The sequence below is a fragment of the Artibeus jamaicensis genome, unplaced genomic scaffold, assembly GCF_021234435.1.
Source record: "Artibeus jamaicensis isolate MK-2021 breed Jamaican fruit bat unplaced genomic scaffold, CSHL_Jam_final contig_1803, whole genome shotgun sequence".
Taxonomy (NCBI): domain Eukaryota; kingdom Metazoa; phylum Chordata; class Mammalia; order Chiroptera; family Phyllostomidae; genus Artibeus; species Artibeus jamaicensis.
Genome location: NW_026521356.1, coordinates 2,291,276 through 2,310,418, shown reverse-complemented (window position 1 = coordinate 2,310,418; position 19,143 = coordinate 2,291,276). Strand labels below are relative to the sequence as shown.

Sequence of the window (19,143 nt, the reverse complement as noted above, 5' to 3'; positions counted from 1 at the left end):
TAACTGACCATTTACCGAGTGCCTTCCCTGGGCCAGGTCCCGCCGGGTGCTCCAAACATCTTCCTGTCGATTCTCAAACAGCCAAGCAGGGGAGGCGTTACCATCTCACTCCAGTTAGACTGGGTGGCTCAGACAGGGCTGTGACGAACCCAGGGACACACAGCTAGTGAGTGGCAGAGCTGGTTCTGAAGAGCTGCATGTCCACACCAGGCAGCCTCCCCAGCCGCTCTGTCGTTGTCTTGGCCGTGTCAGTTTGTCATTGGCCATTATTAGGCTTGAGGGGTGGAAACACTTCTCATATGATAGGAGGAGCTGTCAAAACACGTCCTGTTTCAGTGTGATTGTCATCCTGACCCCAAATGCAACGTGCCGGTCTACTGGGGTTCGGCCTGTTGAGAGGCCCTTACTCTGTCAGTGTTTGTTTTCCCCTCTGACTGCCATTTTTGTCGTTACCTGATTCACTGTTAAGTGTGTTCGACAGATTAGGATTCTGTCCTTTATCTTCCAGGTCCCTGTTGCTTTCTATCCCTGGGTCAAGTGACAGCTGTCATTTGTAAAGTGACGGAGCAAGCGTCTGACCCCACTGTTGACACACAGGAGCTGTTTCTTAAACTTCCCAGCAGAAGACCACAGCGTCACCCACGCTGGTGCATTTTACTGGCCCCGAGGAGCCAGACTGCCCGTCCGTGTAGCCGCGCGCCCCAAGCATAGCCCCCCACGGCAGGGACCGGCCCACTTTGTTCACGGGCAGGGCGCCCTCAGCGCTCTCGGTGGTCACTGGCCCTCGTCCTCTGAAGAATGTCAGACGCGAGAAACTGAAGAAAGTGTCCTAGCATTGGACTGATAATGGTAGGACTTGAAATGGACAGAGTATTTCCTCTCTTAACAGTTTCAGAAATGGGCAAATATATCTTCCAGCCTCTTAAAAACAAAAGCTGTGAATCTCTTTCCTTCTTTTAATACATCTGAGCACCCCACCAAGACAACCTCTGAGAAATTCAGTGAAGTTCCTGCTCTGTGGTGACTGGCTGGGCGTCCTGCAGACACACACTGCACGACTGGACCCTGGGGGCTGGGCTCCTGGGGCTGCCCAGGGGAGTCTCATCCAGTGTCCCCCGCCCCCAGGTGGTCTCAAGGGGCCTCGGGCATGGCAGAGGGAGGGCAGAGGCCGAGATGGGCTGGCTGCCCCAGCTCAGGGGCCGAGCCCTGTGCAGGAGAGGGGCTCTTGCCCCGCCCTGTGGCTGGCTGTTTTTTCCTGGAGCATCTTGCAGGTGCCCCTAGCAGATCAGAGTTGTGGGTGTGCTGGAAACCTGAGGGCACCAGGGGCCTAGGGCAAGGAGAGCGTTCTGCAGGCAGCTGAAGAAGAGTGGAAGGTGATGTTGGCTACTGTGTAGGGGCCATGCCCTTGGCCATGCTCACTGTGCTACCTCATTCATTCTTGTCACTCTAGCCAGCAGATATCATCACCTCCGGTTTCCAGACAAGGAGGCAAAGGCTCAGAGTGACCAGGTGGTTTGCTCAGTGCCATAAAGCCACCAGATAGCAGAGCCAGACTTTGAATCCGGGACCAGCCATCCATTCACTTATGTAACAAACATTTATGAGTGTTGATGTGGGCCCACTCCTGTGCCAGGGCAGCCTACTGTGGAGGGCAGACATGGAACTACCCCCAAGCCGAGTCTACAGTGGAGTGCCAGGGGCCGAGAGCTTCTGTGAGGAAAGAGAAAGCTGGGTGCAGGCTGGAGGGCAGCCATGTTAGGCAAGAAGTCAGGGGCCTCTCTGAGGAGGGGACATTTGAGCACAGCCCTTAATGAAGAGCGAGAACAGCGTGCAGAATTCAGGGGCGAGAGTAGAGCAGCAAGTGCAAAGGGCCTGAGGCGTGTCTGTTGGTGCATCGGGAGAACAGTGGGAAGGCCAGTATGTCAGAGTGTGGCCCCTTCTCCCTGGCGTGATTTTGGCATGTGAGAGAGATCACTAAAACCCCTCTTCCTACTTCTCCATTCTTCTCTGACCCCTGCCCCCCTCACACACACAAGGCAAGGGAGAGTGGTGGGAGCTGAGGCCAGTGAGGAAACTGAGCCCAGATCATACAGGACCTTGTAGTCATGGTAAGGACTTTGGCTTTGAGAGAAACCAGAGGCTGGAGGGTTTTGAGTAGAGGAATAGCTTGATCTATTCCTTTGGTAGCTAAGCCGAGTGGGTTTTTTTGCTGAGCAAGACAAAGCTACTTCAAACTGAAGAACAGTTAATGTGAGGTGGCGCCAGCATGCTGTAGACCTGTCAATGATCTAGGAGAGAAAGCTGGGGCACGGAACCGCGGCAGCCAGAATGAGGGCACAGCATACCCCCAGGACACAAGCCATCTGCCTCGTCATGACAACCAAAAGGGGCTCTTGCCAAAGTTGCTGTTTGCTTAGTGAAATGCACTGTAACCCCACCAGGAGACAGCCCCTGGCTGCGTCTGATGCTTTCGGCTGCTTGGCCTTTCTGAAGAGAAACAGGGGCTGGGAACTCAAAGGGAAGTGAATAAAAGCACTGAGCAGAACAGAGGAGGAGGGAGTTACTAAAGAGTGTTTGGGCTTTGTAGGTCTCTGTGCCCGCCGGGACTGCTGCCAGAGACGGAGCCCCCAGCCACCTGACAGGAGCACACAGAGCCCTCCTTTCAAGCGTGGGGTTCTGGCTGGGACGGGGGCACAGGAGGCCACAGCCCTGAGTGGCCTCCGAGGTCACACTGTGAAACTGTGTGGGCAGCCGGCTCCAAAGCAACACAAAAGCAAGAAGGAAGGGCTTTATGCAGGCGGCTGTGGATCTGAATGTCACACTGGGAGGAAGCTCTGAGCTGTGAAATAGTAACTGAAACTTCAAACAGGGCACACGTGGTCCCAGGCTGGCCCTGCCTCGGCAGTGTCAGGTCTTCAGGGGCTGGCAGCACACGGAGGATGGGCGCCTGGCCAGGAAGGCCAGCCTTCTGTGTGCCCCTCCCACCTGGTGTGATTTCAGGGGCACTAGAGAGATCACTACAACTCCTCTTCACACACACACACACACACACACACACACACACACACACACACACACACACACACCAGACTCTCCTGTGCAGTTATCTAATGTCTGAGGTGTGCAACATCTCCTTTCTTTGGTTGGGGCCCCTCAGCTGGGGGTGCACATGGGGATCAGAGTCTGCACAAGCACAGGCAGCTGAGCCCCACCCAGACCTACTGAGTTAGAATTTGCCTGTGCGTTCCCTCATGATTCCTTCTTTTTTAAATCAAAATATTTATAACCATAAGCATTTGTTTGGTAAACGCTATAGCAACTAAATAAGCAAAACCCAAGACAATCAGGGAAGAATTGACAGACAAATTAGCATTTGGTCTTTGTCACATAATTTAAATGAAGTAATCAATAATTACATACTGGAACAGAATGATATTATTGATAAGGTTGATTTAAGCGCCGTCAGTGGAAATCTCCTACAAAGACAACACATGTACTGTCACTCAGTCAATAAAAACCTAAAATAAACTGTCGTGTGAAAGACTCCATAATTTAAAAAATCAAGATGAACTCTGTTGGGATGGAATTACTGGATTACACTATTCTGAAAGAAAAAACTAACTGACAAGTTTAAGTTTAAGCAACAGAAAAGGTTATTAATAAATGTAAAATAACACAGTGGCTAACTAATCTCATTTTACATGATTTCCCTGGAGAATTCTGATGCTCACCCCTGGCTAAGAAGCACCGCTGAAGGCTCCGAGCCCTGATTCAAAGCGAGTGCTTCCTGCAGGAGGTAGCCAGGGTGCGGAGCGGCCGAAGGCTGGGCGGGGTGGTGCAGGAGCTAGTGTGTCGCTTTGGGCCCTGCCCACCTGCCAGATCTTTGGGAGCCACTGTGGAGAAAAGGGGCCTCGGCGTTTGCAGCAAGGAAAGTGGGCTCTCTGTGGGGCCGGATCTGCCTGCACCGGCCCTTGTGGGTGGTGGATAAAGTCTGAATAACGATGTCCACTGTGCGGCTGCTCCATGGATCAGGGACTCCACGTGTCTTATTTTATATAATTATCACAACCCCCACTGCGGATGAGTTCCGACAGGAGAAGTAATCTGCCCAGGATCACTTCACTGGTGGGTACAGCTGAAGTCAGGAGCTGGCTTTATCTAACTTCAAAGCCTGTGCTTTTTCCTCCGTAAGTGAATCCAATAATGAAGGAAGCCACAGGGCAGATCATTGAAGTTGGTCTTGACTTGTCCTTGGTATTTGAAGGTGATGCTCTTTTCCTTGGATGCCTTTCAGATCTGGGGCTTGGGCTGAGAGAAAGCCTCAGTTTCTTCCTGAGTCCTGGCCTTTGAAGGCTGCCCTTTGCTAACAAAACCATGGCCTGCATCCTCACTCCACCCGGCATTTGCAGCTCGCCTGTTGGAGCCTGCCCCTCTCCGAGTTCAGACCCCGGAACACCCAGAGCCAGCCTGCCGTATCTACCTCCTTGAAAGGCAACACTGACATTCAACCAGAATGGCAATACTGACAGCACCAGGGCTGAATGTGGGTTTCCATAGAGCAGAGGCTGCAGGGCCCAACGTGGCGGTGCTCTGGCCGGTGCTGCGTGGGAGGAGGCCGTGAGTTATGTGGCTCTTCTGTGGCAGGCAGACCTCAGAGCCAGGGCAGCCCTCCAGCTGGTCGCCTCAGCTCTCCAGCACATGATTCATTTGCTGAACACCCTCTCTGGGCCTCCTCGGGGCTAAGCTGTCTCACAGGACTGTAGATCACTCAGCCTCACCTAGTTTGAGAAGTCAAAGTGTCCATTCTTGTGGAGATTAATGGTGTCAGTGGCTCAATGACCATGATGGTCAGCAGCTCAGAGGCAAAGAGTCTGGCTTCCCAATCAGGCCATTTCCTGTTTAGTGGCTCAAATTTATTGTCAGCTGAGGTGATCACATGCTAACAGGGGCTCAGTGTCACCATCGGTCTTGGTGTTGATTCTCCAAACAACAGAGCTGCCCGTGGTCTGCTCAGACTGAAGGGCTTGAACAACAACACCCTGCCGGCGCATGGCGGTGACTGATCACGGCACATTCACAGCCCCCTGACACAAGCCCCCCACTCACTGCCTCTGCCTTCCCCTAAGGGAGAACAGGGCACTCTCTAGAGAGGACACAGCCCTGCTTCAGAGCAATTGCAATTGTTTGGCATGCCAGTTCAGAGCAAAGACATGCCCAGACACCCCCCGGTAGAAGGCCATCTGCCATCTCTCTCTGCCCGAGTCACCTGTTACCTCCCCTGCTGCTACTCCAGGCCTTGCTGCCTGAGATCACGCCCCTGGGATGGTGGCTTCCCTCCTTCGCCCCCTCCCCTTCCCCATCTTGTTCCCTGGGGAGGATGTGGACCACAGAGGGTTAGCGTGGACCAGGGTCAGTGAGCTTGCAGGCAATATGAGGGAGACCTGGGGCATATGGCCTACCCAGGAAAGCCATTTTTAGTCTTGTTACTTGCTTTAGTTCACACAGGTTCCCTTCCATGGCCACCTCTGTTCTCGCACCCTCCTATCCCTTCACAGTCCTTTCTGCTTTAACCCAAGAGCTACCATTTGGCTTCTAGTCAGCATTTCTCTGGTAGCAGCCGCTCAGAGCCTGGCTTGGTGACACTCTTACCGAAGCTTGTAGTGCTTCTTCTCCCACCCCCGTTGGTCCTCCAGGGGCAGGTCTGTCCTGAGGCTGCCCCTGCCTGCTCTCCAGCCCCTGTGACTTCCTCACGCCTCAGTAGGAAGCATGTTTGCATCTGAACTCAGAATCCAAGTCCCTTGGCAATTCTGCTCTCTCTCACTTCAGCCTCACTGGCCCATGGTGACCACATGCCCTGGTCCCAGTGGCTTTTTAGCCACAGTAGCAGCAAACTTGGCATCTCTAAAATCCAGTCACATCTTTGTCACACGGGACCCAGGCAGTTGGGAGTGTTCTCAGGACACACATGACCTTTCAGGGAAGACAGTTTCTGTTGCACCTGCAAGAGTGAGCCCGGCCATTCCTCCGAGAAATGCCTCTGAGGATGCCGGTCAGTGGGGTCTGGTGATTGTCTTATAAAAGAAATTTCAGGACTATCAGGAACTGAGTTGAGGACTCTTCACCAAACCGTCTCCTTCCACTTTTGGAAAATGTACCTGCTACTAGACAATTTGTAAGTTATGTTCATTTGACAAAAATGTATTATATACAGTCAAAAGTTCTGAGACAGACCTCACAGTGGAACTGGTACATTTTCAAAGTAAGATGGCAAGAGGTGGTTAGACAACCAAAATACCCACATCGACGTTGGAAAGGACTGAAAGGAATTTCTGAAGAGAATTTCATTAAAGAGAGCTAGCACTTGCCTTAAGTCTGCCTTATCTTCCTCACTGGGTGGCATGTGTAGAGGTCCTTCTCCCTCTCTCTAAAGTAGTCACGGGGCTCTGGGCTTGCTCAGAGGAGACCACTTGGAAAGCTTGGTGAGAGTTTTCAGACAGGACAGTGAGAAGCTAGGGCAGTTCCTGGGCAAGTGGAGCAGGGAAACAGACAGCTGAGCGCTGTGGCCTGAGCAACTGACAGCCAGGGGCAGATAGATGGCGGGGGGCAAAACTGGGAAAAACAAGGACCTCGCCCCCAGGGTAACCTCTCCTCCCCTGGCCTTTCCTCCATGGAAATAACATCTAGGCCCCAGCTGTGTTTTAGCTCTAGGCCCAGAAAAGCAACAAAACCAGGTGGGGAAGCCATAACCAATTCGATGACTAGAGGCCCCCTGCCCTGGAGGTGACCAGTCAGTGGAGACCATGACCCTGAGAGGGCACACCTGGAGAATGGATGGCTGTTCTGCTGCAACCCTCCCCTGAGCCCTCCCCCAAGACTGATAAAGGCCTTAAGACAAAGGACCCAGGGCTTGCACTCCCCGGGAAGCAGTCCTCACCATTCCCTTCTTCTTCCCCCACTTCTTTTCCCGGGGACACAAGTGGGGAAAGGCAATGGGCAGCTGGCAGCTGGTCCCAGGCTAATCTCCTAAACCCTGTCCCCGAAGCCCCCTTTGCTGTGACTTCCCAGTGAGCTAAGGCAGCCCCACCTAGGCTCTCCTGTTGCTTCTTCTATGCTAAGCCCTTCCTTGTCTTACTGTCAACAGCTTTAATAAATAGATTCTCATAGTCAAAAAAAAAAAAAAAGAGAGAGTCCTTGGGAGTGTTCATGTGTTTGTGTGCACGCACGCGTGCCCAGTGGACTGGTGGCTGATTCCCACTCAGGAACTCTAGAGGGCAGGGTCGGGCTGCTGGCAGGCCGGGAGCAGGGCAGAGACCTGCTGCTGTGTCTCTGTGGACCCGGTGTGGGCTACAGGCTCCGGGCACGGGAGAGAGGGTATGGTCACCTGAGTGAGCTGGTAAACGCGTAACAACCAGCTCTCTGAAAACAAACAAATGAACACCCTGATTTGTAGTGGTGGCCAATTTTGTGGTGTATATACTCCCATCGTGGCCAATTTTATTTTAATTAATTAATTAATTTAAAAAAGATTTAGTTAATTTTTAGAGAGGGGGGAAGGGAGGGAGAAAGAGATGGAGAGGAAACACCGATGTGAGAGAGAAACATAGACTGGTTGCTTCTCGTGTGTACCTCAGTCAGGGACCAAACCTGCAACCCAGGCCTGTGCCCAGATTGGGGATCAAACCAGTGACCTTTCACTTTGTGGGATGCCACCCAACCAACTGAGTCACATCAGTCAGGGCATCATGACCCATTTTAAGCTACCAACACGATGTTCCTGAATTTGGACCTGGGAAAAGATACACACAGTTCTCATGAGCCAGTGTGAGCTGGCTACCACCCACTTAGACTCTCTAGCATGTAACTTAAGACTCAGATCCTTTGTAATAGCGCCACCTAGAGGGGCAATGGGACTTAAGTAGAAAAAAGCCTGGCTGGACCACAGGGGGCCTGGGGGCTATGCATTGGACCTATTCCATTTGCTTCTCCAGATCCACCCTCCACCCTCTTCCACTCTTCTGCTACTTGCCCCAGGAGGCTGGCTGGTAGAACACTGCACTTCCTTACCCTTTGCCTCTGGCTGGGCTCAGCCAATGGGGAACACAGGCAAGTGACTGGAGGCTGGGAGGAGAAAGAGGCTGAGGCAGTTCTTTCTCTGGAAATCTCTGCAGGTACCACGAGCTGGATGTGCTGCTTGACCGAAGACCACAGCTCCTGTCAGATGGTTAGAGCTGTTCTGTGTGCAAGTTCTGGTACCTGCTCACTGCTCTTGCTCCCTGGATGTCTAGGGGCGGCAATGCTTCCTGCTTTGCTGCTGTTATTATGTCTGGGCTGCGGTGGTCTCCCTTCCAATTTCCCTGCACTGCTCACATCTTTGTCCACAGACCCTTATCCAACTCTCTTCCTAACACCTAATTTGAGTACTGCCACCTGCTTCCTGTTTGGACCTTCACTCACACAAGTTCAAAAATGAAGATTCATCAGAATCAAATTAGGGTTTGCTTTTTACTACTAGTATCACAACGATTCCACTGACACAGTAATTTTATTTGATCTCTGAACTGTGGGAATCAAATCCTTTTTAGAGTTCTGGAAATTATTATAGACCATTTCAAAGACAAAAAAGTTTGGAGAATTATATAAATCACATGCATGTACCACCTCTGTATTTTGAAAAATCAAAATAGTTAGCTATGGTTGCATCCGTTTTTGTTTTTGACCTTGAACATTGCAGAGTTGGCAGAAAGCTTCCTTAGTGCTCTCCCCAGCTCCTAAGACAACCCTCCCCCTTTTATATTCTCACCCTATATATTTAATTTCCCTAAACATGACTTAGCTAGTTCTTATCTGGACAGGTGGTGGCATAGGTGTTCTTTTTGTAAATATTTGTTGGACTGAGTACCTGCACATACATATTTTGTGTATCTTCCTGTATTTATGTTATCTTTCACAACAAAATGTACAAAGCTCTCATTCCTTTCTCCCCAGTAAATACTGGGCTGGCCAAACGTCCATTCCCCGCCCCCCATAAGATGGCTGTATAGAGCTTAGTTGTCTTTCATTCAAATGTCTAACTTCACTCAAAGCAATTTTGTTAGATTGTTTTGTGACAGCTGTCATATCAGCATGCATTTAAAAAAACATCAAAACTGGTGAATTTTTGCGTAGCCATTTTAGTATTGAATATGGAAGGAAATATGCAACATTTTGGCATATTATGCTTATTTTTTCGAGAAAGGTAAAAATGCAACTGAAATGCAAAAAAAGATTTGTGCAGTGTATGGAGAGGGTGCTGTGACTGATTGGACGTGTCAAAAGTGGTTTGGGAAGTTTCATGCCTCTTGCTGGATGATGCTGCAACTGGTAGACCAGTTGGAGCAGATAGGGATCAAATCGAGACATTAATTGAGAACGATCAATGTTATACCATGCAGGAGATGGCCAACATACTCAAAATATCCAATTCAATAATGTTATTGGTGAAAATAAAAAATGTGTCTTTTATTTTACAGAATAACTGAATGGACTTTTTGGCCAACCCAATAGTATTAAACATTTTTGGATTTACATAAATGGTATTATTACACATATATTCTTCAACAATTTTCTTTCTTTCAATCATCTTTGTGTTTTTTGAGATTTATTCACGTTGCTATATGTAGATCTAGTGTATTAATTTTAACTTCTCTACAGCGTTCCATTGTATGGCTGTATCATAACTATAGCTCATCTATCCACCTTCCTGCTGGGGGATCTTCGGCTTGTCTCCTGTGTTTGTTTGTTTGACTCTTCGGTGTGGTGAGAACAAGACTGCAATGAGCATCTCAGGCACATGTGTGACCCCTCCTTGGTGTATGTTCCTGGCATGGACTTTGGGGGGTGTGGGGTTTAGGTATCTTTATCCCCGTATGGTTGTTCACAGATTTTAACTGTACAGTTCACTTTGCCCTGCTTATCTTTTCCTTTTTCTTTCTTTTTTCTGAATAAAAACTCCTCTGCTCTGCCCTCTGGGTGTCACCTGTTTTTGCAGCTCTGCCCCGATGAACTAGTTATATCCTGTGGGCCCCTGGCTCCCTAGCGTAGCTCCTCTGTGGTCTCCTGATTAGACACCAGTATATTCAAAATAGCCCTTAAACCTTTTTGTTGGTTGTTTGGAAGATGGAGCCTATTGTTTGTATCTGAGCACTTTTGACCCTGGTTTCTTGTTGGAGGGTCACCCAAGCGCATCAGCTTCTTTGAAGAAATGGAAAGGCTTTACCTACCTCATTACATGCACAACAGAATCAGTCCCAGGAAACACAGGGACCTTTCCTGGGCTGAGATTTGCCGAAAAATCTGAAACTGGTGATTTCTACTACTAGACTAAATTCTACTAAAATTTTGTTTTCTCTGTTTGTTATGGGCTGAGTGTGTGCCCCACCGCCAAATCCATATGTTGAAATTTAATCTCCAGTGTGACAGTATTTGGAGGTGGGGCCCACGGGAGGTAATTAGGTCACGAGGCGGGATTGGTGCCCTTACAAGCAGAGGCCAGAGAGCTAGCTCACTCTGTCTGCCATAGAAAGAGAAGCCAGCAGTCTGCAACCCAGAAGAGGGCTCTCAGCAGAACCCGACCATGCTGACACCTCAATCTCAAGCTTCCAGACTCTGGAAGAAATGAATTTCTGTGAGAAGTGAATTTCTGCTTATCAGCCACCCAGTCTATGGCAATTTGTTATAGGCAGCCCTAACTGACTAAGACATTGGTCAAATGCCCAATTCACTCAAAGTAGCAGACATGGCTTCTGCACATTTGGAAGATAAAAAAAAGGCTCTGGCAACTGCTAGCAGGATCATCAGTGGTCAAGTACTCAAAGCAGTAGACAGCCCTTCCTGGAGCTTGACTACGTGTGTGCACAGAAGTGTGATTAATAGTGCCTGTGAGCAAATAGAGGTAGAGAGATGAGGGGACTGTGGGACTGGGGTGACCTCCACCAGCTTTGTCAATTGTTGCTGGTGGCCCAGAGCCAGGTAGGCTCTGTACCCTGGGGCTATGACATTTGGTTCATTTAGTTCCTGGCACTCAGAGTCTGAGACCATGACAATCCACTGAGCCTTCTACTCTGTCCTTGGCTTCATCACATGGACACTGTGCTTGACACTCAGACCAGCCCATTGGAACAGGTGCTCTGGTGTGGACAAAGAAACAGAAATTCAGGAAGATTAGTGGACCAAGGTCACAGGACTAGCAAATGGTAGAGGAGCAATTCAAGCAGGGATCTCCTGAGTCCATGGTGAGGGCTCTTTTTACTAAACCACAGTTACTGTTCAAGACTGGCACCAGCGCTGACGCCCACAGCCTCCTTCTGTTCTCCAGGTTGGCTGGAGCAGGAGTCTGGAACCATTCACAGGGTCTGGAGCCTCAGAGATCGGGAGATGGGCTGGGAATGGCGTGGGGACTCCTCACTCCCAGTTTCCATCTTGAGCCTAGAAACTGGGTCAGGGACTTGTGTCACTGAAGCTGGTCCTATTTGCACAAGGAACCATGGATTAGAATAGATTCAGGTGGTGAGCTTTTATCACTGGCCATACTGAGCTACCAATTGAAATGCCATCTGGGCCTTGGGGGCACCTGCTTCCCTTACAATCTGCCCTGCTGCAAAGGGTCAGCATTTTGACCACTTACTTCTGAGAAGATGAAGGCATTGCTAACCCACCCAAACCCTCCATGTCTCCTCACTAAGATTGCGTGTGTTTCCTGCCATGTCTTAAGGAAGTCTGCGTTCACAAAGAGGTAAAGGTGCAGCCCTTGAGGGCTGGAGGCTGTGAGATTCATTTGTTCACTCAACAAGCTGACGCACATGCTGGCTAAGTCTCAGAGATTGTGCTGGGCACAGGATATCATTTGGGCCAGTCACCCCATTTTACAGATGTTGGAGTCTGGGCACAGAGCCCCTTAGCTGGTGCCCGGTGCAATTTTAAGGAAAAAATTTGATCCCTGAGATGTCACTGATTTATTCGACAAACGTTTACAGAGGACCTACTGTGTGTTGATCATTGTGCGTGGTGTTGGGGAAGTTACTCTGCGCAGTGGGGGAGACACATAAGAGACCAGCAGTCACCACGCATTGTGCTAAGTTCCATCACAGAGGTATGTGCCAAGTTCTGCATGAGCCCAGAGGAAAGACAGCTCTGGAAAGGGAAGCCTGGACTATCTGCCTATGGAAATGTCTTAAACCAAGCCCCAAGGATTGGAAGGGAGGAAGACGTGTCAAAAGCTGCAGAACCCTCTCTTCAAACAGAAGCTTAGTGGCAAAAAGAGGACTAGAACTTGCTTTGGTTGAATCAGGGTGGGTGGAAATCCTGAGGTCCTGCCACTTACAGAGTGACTTCCCTTACACTCACCTCTGGGTCCCACAGAGCCCGCTTTGAAAACCACACTCTAGATGAGGCCGGAGGTCCCCTCCGGTCCTGCCTCACTCAGTGGTTCCTCTGCACACCGGGGGTCCCTGGGTTCGCACACTGTCTGGGTTGCGCCAGGTGCTCGGTGAACCCAGTGAATCAACGGACGAGTGTCTGGCCTTTTGCTTTCTCTCAAATTCGTTGTCTCCTGGTGCAGAATCCCAAAGAGCATTTCAAGACTCAATCTTAAGTGATTTTACACCAAATGGGAGAAAGTGGTGACAGAAGAGGTGTCTGCCTGGAGACCAGCAGAGATGCCACAAGAGGTCACTGCAGGAGTTCTGTTTGGGAGAGAGGCGCTGCTTGGAGGATGCTGGAGCAACAAAGTAAAGCAGGAAGCCCTCTGTTTGGTGCCTCCCCACCCTGCCTCCCCAGCTGGAGCTGTCACTGCCCTGTTTCCAGGGTCAGGGGGCACACCACCGGTGGCACTGCAGCCACAGTGGACTGTTCTTGGGGCTGCTCTGCTCCTGGGGTAGTGGGGGGTGGGGGAGGGGAGAGGAGGGCTGTTCAGGAGGCTAGTGTTTGTGGGGGCATCTCACATGTCATTTGGAAACTACCAGTGCCATGCTTGTGGAATTTACTTGTCATTTGTTAGTCATTATTATTGTTGCTATCTTCTGTAACAGCATATAAACAACATGCCTACAAGTGGAGGCAATGGAATGTTGCAATCAGTTATGCTTTCGCAGGAGCTGGGTCAAGGAATAAATGTGGAGAAAGGTGTGGTGTCATCCACCGTGGACTGAGCTTCTCAAGGGCAGAGATCCCCTATTTCCATCTATCACAGAACAAAATCATTGACTGACCTCCTGCCCTCAGGGGCAAGGCCAGGTAGGGTGGCGAGTGATCGGTGCTTTATTCAGAGACACCCAGGTGTCCTTGAGGCCCTTCCTGACTTGGGGTGGCAGTGTGTGTGCCCAGAGAAGCAGCCCGGGGCAGGGGTGAGGCGAAGGCTGGGGTGGAGGTTGGGGTGAGGGCAGTGTGGGTGGGACAGACTGGTCAGTCAGCTGGTGACTGCTGGGGAGCTGGGTGACTGCCTGGGGCTTTCTTTTTCTAACAGACCTCTTTGACCAAGACTTCCTTGCTCACAAATGCTCATTGGCTCCACTGCTTATGACGTAAAGGCTCAGATCCAAGGTTCTCAAATGGACTGGCCTAAGGCACCCTTTTAGCCCTTTCCTCAACTGCTTCAAATCCACTGCGTAAGCAGGTACTTCTCTCTCTACCCCTACACACACCAAAACATGCCATGCACATGCCACACACACCACCCACACCACCCACACATCACACCACCCACACACCATACCCATGTAACAGACACACCCCCTGACACCTTATACACCATAAACATGCATGGCACACACCAAGCACACAACACATACATCACACGCACACACCACAAACACACGCACTACACACAACAGCCCCTCCTCCCCACACTCTCCACTTAGGTTATGAATCCTGCCCGTTCTTTAAGGCTCAGCCCGGCAGGGGTCCTAGTGACACGCCCCGGGCGCCATCCCCTCTGGTAAGTCCCTGAAGCTCTGAGGGCCAGTTCCTCTCCCCTGACACAGGCCACGTGCTGCTTGGTAGAGCCAGGTGCCTTTTAAACTTGAATCACAGGCAGCTGGTAGAATTTTGCCAGCCCCTGATCAAATATTGCTCAGAAGAGACTCTTGAGGGATACAGCCCGCATGCGCTCGTGGGGCTGGTTCCCCCGGTTTTATTCCTGTTCTCTGAAGCCGTCAGAAAGCAGGATGCCTGGAGCATGTTTTCTCGGCCACTTACATAAACACTTTCAGTGAGTTATGATTTAGTGTTAGGTCTCTCACTTCTATAGAGGGTCGATGTAAGACTCATCTGGTTGAACAACATTTTGGTTTATTTTGTAAAACTGCAGTTGAAGACATCGTTCATGATGCCACTCAGTGTCCTGTATACAAAGATCCACGCGATAGATTCTGGTTTGTGTTTGGTTCCAGGAAGAAATTCTACTTTTTGCAGATAGATTGGTTAGCATGCTTCCTGTTGCCAGAAAAGAAAACTGTAACTCAGGGTGCTTCACTTTCTGCTTAGTGGCAAGATAAGAAGGAGTCAAATTTATCACCCGTGTGTTATAATCTGCTCAGTTATGGGGTCCGAAAGCACTTACTCCTACTTCTTTTAATGCACTTATTTTATTTTATGTTAAAATGTTTCATTATACTTTTGCAAGACGTGTGACTCTGGAAGTCATCGGAGAAGCACTGATTGGGCCTATTTATCGCCTGTGCTGGCTGCTGGGGTAAAGATTCATTCGCCTGCACCCAGCCTTCTAGGAGCTCACATTTCAGTGTGGAGAATAGTAGGCTGGTGCTCTCACAGAGGTGCGTGGGGCTGGAGGGCAAAGCAGACCTGGGGACAAGGGCCCAGGGGGAGGAGTCATGGAGAAGGTCAAGGCTGAACTGGTTTGGGGACAGCAGGCAGAAGAGGACACTGAATGGCACAATATGTATGCATCTAAGCCTGAAATTCGAGTTACCCTTTCATGCAGGCAGCACCTCATGCTGGCCTAGAGTAGAAAACTTGGGGGGCAGGCATTGAACCTCTGTGCCTTTGCAGACCCTGCTCTGCAGACAGGGCTGAGGGCCTGGGTGCAGGTTGGAGTGTGGGGTCTGGAGCCAAGCCACCTGTATTTGCGTTCTTAACTGAGCAGTGCTAGGCAGATTCACATAACCCCTTTGGGCTTTAATGTAAACGGAGGATAATAGTAGTATCTACTCATGGGGATTTTAGAAACGTTACAAAAGAAGATATAAGCGAAGAGCTTAGAATCATGCTTCACATGTGGTAAAGTACTCAGGAAACGTTTGCTGATTGCATTATTGACAATACTATGCCATTGAGGGTAACCAGGGCAACGAAGTGGGAAAAACACAGTGAATTCAACTCAGCTAGCTGAATCTAGTTCAACTAGTATCATTCCCAAGTGATGCTTAATTTAAAAATAACATTGTTGCCCGGGTCAGTGTGGCTCAGTTGGTTGGAGTGTTGTCCCATAAACTGAAAGGCTGAGGGTTCAGTTCCTGGTCAGGACACACACCTCGGTTGCAGGTTTGGTCCCTGGGTAGGGGTGCATACGAGGCAACCGATCAGCGTGCCTCTCTCGCATCGCAGTTTCTCTCCCTGTCTTGCTATCTCTTTCTTTCCCTCTCTCTTTAAAATCAATAAGCCTGTCCTTGGGTTTGGATCAACAACAACAGCAGCAATAAAAGCCATTATTTTGTTTTCTGAAACGTCGTGTGGGAGCAGGCCCTGCTCTAAGCCCACTGGTGACTTTTGGTGGTTGATTATATTTTTGGAACTGGTCATTTATGTGTCTCTTCGAGAACCCCCTCCTACTCCAGCTGCTACATCCAGGGGGCTTCCTGGACCCAGTGCTTCACCTGCTCCACTTCTGTCCACTTGCTTTGGAGAGGGCCAGGGTTCGTGGGTAGGCAGTCCGTGCAGGAGAGCTGTCACGTGGATTTCCAGCCATGAAGGGAGTAGTCATTTTCAGAGCGCACAAACTGGCCTTTCAACAGATGCTGATCTGCATGCTAGTGGCTTGATGCTAAATGCTTAACAATGGGCTCCTGGGGTGGGGGTGGGGAAAGGGCTTCGATTTACATTTGCCAGTTCCTTGGTGTGCTTACTCCCACCCTGTGACTCCCAGCTGCCTGAGTGATGTCCTGCACACGGGTCAGCGAGATGTGCACAGGAGCCACGTCGGATCTTGTTTCTGCGACACGGACGCAGCTTGTGTCAAGGATCTCAAGAGCAGAGATAATAGTAAAATGCAGTAAATTAGTTAGGAAGTGAAGAATTTTGGGTATCTGTTACCTTTGTTTTAATGTACTTTATTTAACTGTGTATCATTAATTTTAACAATGCTGGGTTTAACCACGGCTCCCAAATTCCTGAAATGGTAACAGTTGCTCTTCCGACGCCACCAAGCCCCTCTGGAGCAGGGCTGGGCCCGCCTCCCTTCACCAGGGTGCACCTCTCCCAGCGGGGCCTCTCTGTTCACTGAGCTGTGCTCCTTTGAGATACGAGACTGCCTTATCCGAGACTGTTTTCTTGGGTATGGAGATACTCATACACACAGAGCTCTATTCTTATGCAAAATACATGAGAAAACATCTGCTCAGACTTGCTCATTACCATGCCCCCTCCCCCCAGACAACCAACCGTCTTCTATGCTTTCATGGAAACTTGGGAACATGGCGGCAAAAAGAAACAATACCAGTGGGAATATTTAAATAGAGAACGAGGGAGGAGCGAAGAGAAGAAGACAAAACAGCAGAGAGGAGAAGGGAATGCGAGAGACACACACACACAGCCAACAAGGGGGAGGGCGAGAGAGGACCTGCCCTGTCACAGGGCATCAGGGTGGGTTCTAGACTCCCCTTCGGGCTGAAGGCCGAGGTTAAGGCAGGGGCAGCTCTGTGAACAGTCTGCTGCACCGAGAGATTTCTCTCAACGGGAAGAACTCTTTTCTGAGCTTCGGTCACCTGGGACCATGAGCACTGCTGGCTCCAAGTCTCCATCAAATAGCTCTTAAGGAGTTTGGTCCGCAACATAATGTTCACTCCCAGAATGGCAGCCGGGTGACAGGAACAAATCTTCTCTAAATTGGAACAGTATGCTTTAAAAATAAATAGGTATTTCAAATGCACTCAAGTAGACTTCCAGCCAAAGTGCTTTCTGTTCGAAGAGGGCTGGTTACTTTGAGCAGAGCTGGGCCCTCTGGCCCTGACACCCGCTGTGATTTGGAAGCAGGCTCCCAGGAATGAGTGGAGGAAGCGCCGAGGGGGGTGGTTGAAGACAGGCGGCAGTTTTCCAAGGACCCAGGAGGGCCAGACAATGGGGTGTGGCAGGGAGGATGGAGCACCTCTTGTCCTGAAAGCCACAGAAAAGGCTCCCCAGGCCCTGGATGAAAATTATCCCTGGAGTTCCATGAGTGGTACCTTCCACCTCATATTTTCTCTTCAGCTAGGGTCACAGAGATTGGAGAAGACACCTGGTGGCAGCCTTTAAATGAAGGGCCCAGGGGCAGCCCTTAGGGATGACTTCCCATTCAGTGACCTACCCAGGAGGCCCAAAGGACACCTTGACAGCTCCCCAGCAGAGGTCACTGTGCCCTTCCTAAGTCCAGCCCTACAAGTTAGGGTCCTGGGGAATCTTTGGCTCCTTGTTGAGAAAGGCACTTGGCAGAACCTTGGCTCTGAGCCCCAGTCTCTGGCCACGGGAGGGCAGGCAATGCACAATGCCCTGACCCCTCAGTCCCGAGGCCAACAGTGGGAAGCTCAAGCTCGGGTCAGCGGTCTGGGGCTTTGCTTCTTTATTTCTGATATAATCAGTAGGTATTGATAGGATCATTATTATTACTGAAACTAAACAACAAACCTTCCTCATTATCCAGGTTATTAGGGTCAAGTGGGTCATCCTCATGACATTGAGACTGTCCTGCATTTCTCCCCTAGAAGTCCTGAGTGCTGGCTTCTCCAGCTACGGGTCACCCCAGCACCAGGCCATCTCTGGAGGAGCTCTTTGTTTGAACGCACAGATTGCTTATTTAGTCAAAGCTGTGTGCGTCCTTGGTCCCAGGCTCGCTGGAGAGGAACAAGCTGGTCCTGCCCACATGCCTGCCCGTCGGCCTTCCTGGGAGCTGCGTGCTCCTCCCAGCTCACTTCCTGGGGCTCACAAATCAAAAGGGAGCATTTTCTGCAGATGTCCCTGCTTAAAAGATGCCAAGGGCCTTTTTGAGTATCACCACGTTTCTTTAGCATTTGCATTATTAGTGTACTGAAGTGTGTCCACCAGTGTTGTGGTTAGCAAGTAGCATAGACTCAGAGAACTGGGTTCAAATCCAAATTTCACACTTAGTAGCAATGTGACCGGCAAGTCACTGAGTTGTCTTCACACGGAAAATGCACTTACCTTTCAGAACGGTGGTGAGGATGAAAGGAGACAGGGCACGTAAAGCGTGCACAGAGGTGGTTCAGCAAACAGAAGCTGTTTTCTCCACCACTTATTAGTATTAGCAGGGGCTCTAGATTAGTTAGTAGTGGTTCTAGAAAGCTCAGAGTGGGACCCTGAGAGAGGCTGGGTCTTAGGGGATGAATTTAGTTTGGGGTTCGGGGTGGACAAGGTCAAGAGGATAAGGCAGCAGCTGGGAGGGTGGGTGCCAGGTGTGACAGCCGCCGTGCGCAAGCTCACAGGTGGGGGAAACTGGCCCCAGGGAGGAGGGGCATCGGCAGACAGCTGCCCTCCACGGCAGACCTGCCCTCCTTCCCCTTTCCTAGGTTTTGCATGGGTGATGTTTTAGCTGAACGTGGGTTTTCAGGACAGGCTGGCTTGTATCACCGTCACTTTCCTCCTCCAGGAGCCACTTTGTACTCACCCAGAGCTACTTGCTGCAGATGCCGCTGGGTGATTTCCTCCTTCAGGTGACCTGTCAGAGACATAAAGGAAAACACTGGTGGGTTTGCAGTGGTCTGGAAGAAGAGCCGGCCTCCGAAGCACGTGGCAAGCTAAAAGAAAACGCAGGGGAAGTAAGAGAGACAAGCAGGCGCAGCTTCCGAGAAGAGCCCTTCTGTGCTCTGAGCTTTGTTGAAAGAAGAGGCTGCAAAGGCTGGGGCCCTGGCACATCACCGCCAATACATTTCACCTTTAGAGTCT

The 19,143-nt window shown here is 50.4% G+C and overlaps 1 protein-coding gene across 1 annotated transcript in view; it reads right to left on the bottom strand.

The window, feature by feature from the left end:
• The window catches only part of KIF6 (kinesin family member 6), a 425,073-nt gene that overhangs the window by 21,224 nt on the left and 384,706 nt on the right, over positions 1-19,143 (bottom strand). The window contains exon 16 of the mRNA XM_037146181.2: positions 18,866-18,916. Within this exon, the coding sequence (XP_037002076.2) occupies positions 18,866-18,916 (51 nt within the window). The remainder of the gene's footprint in view (positions 1-18,865; positions 18,917-19,143) is intronic.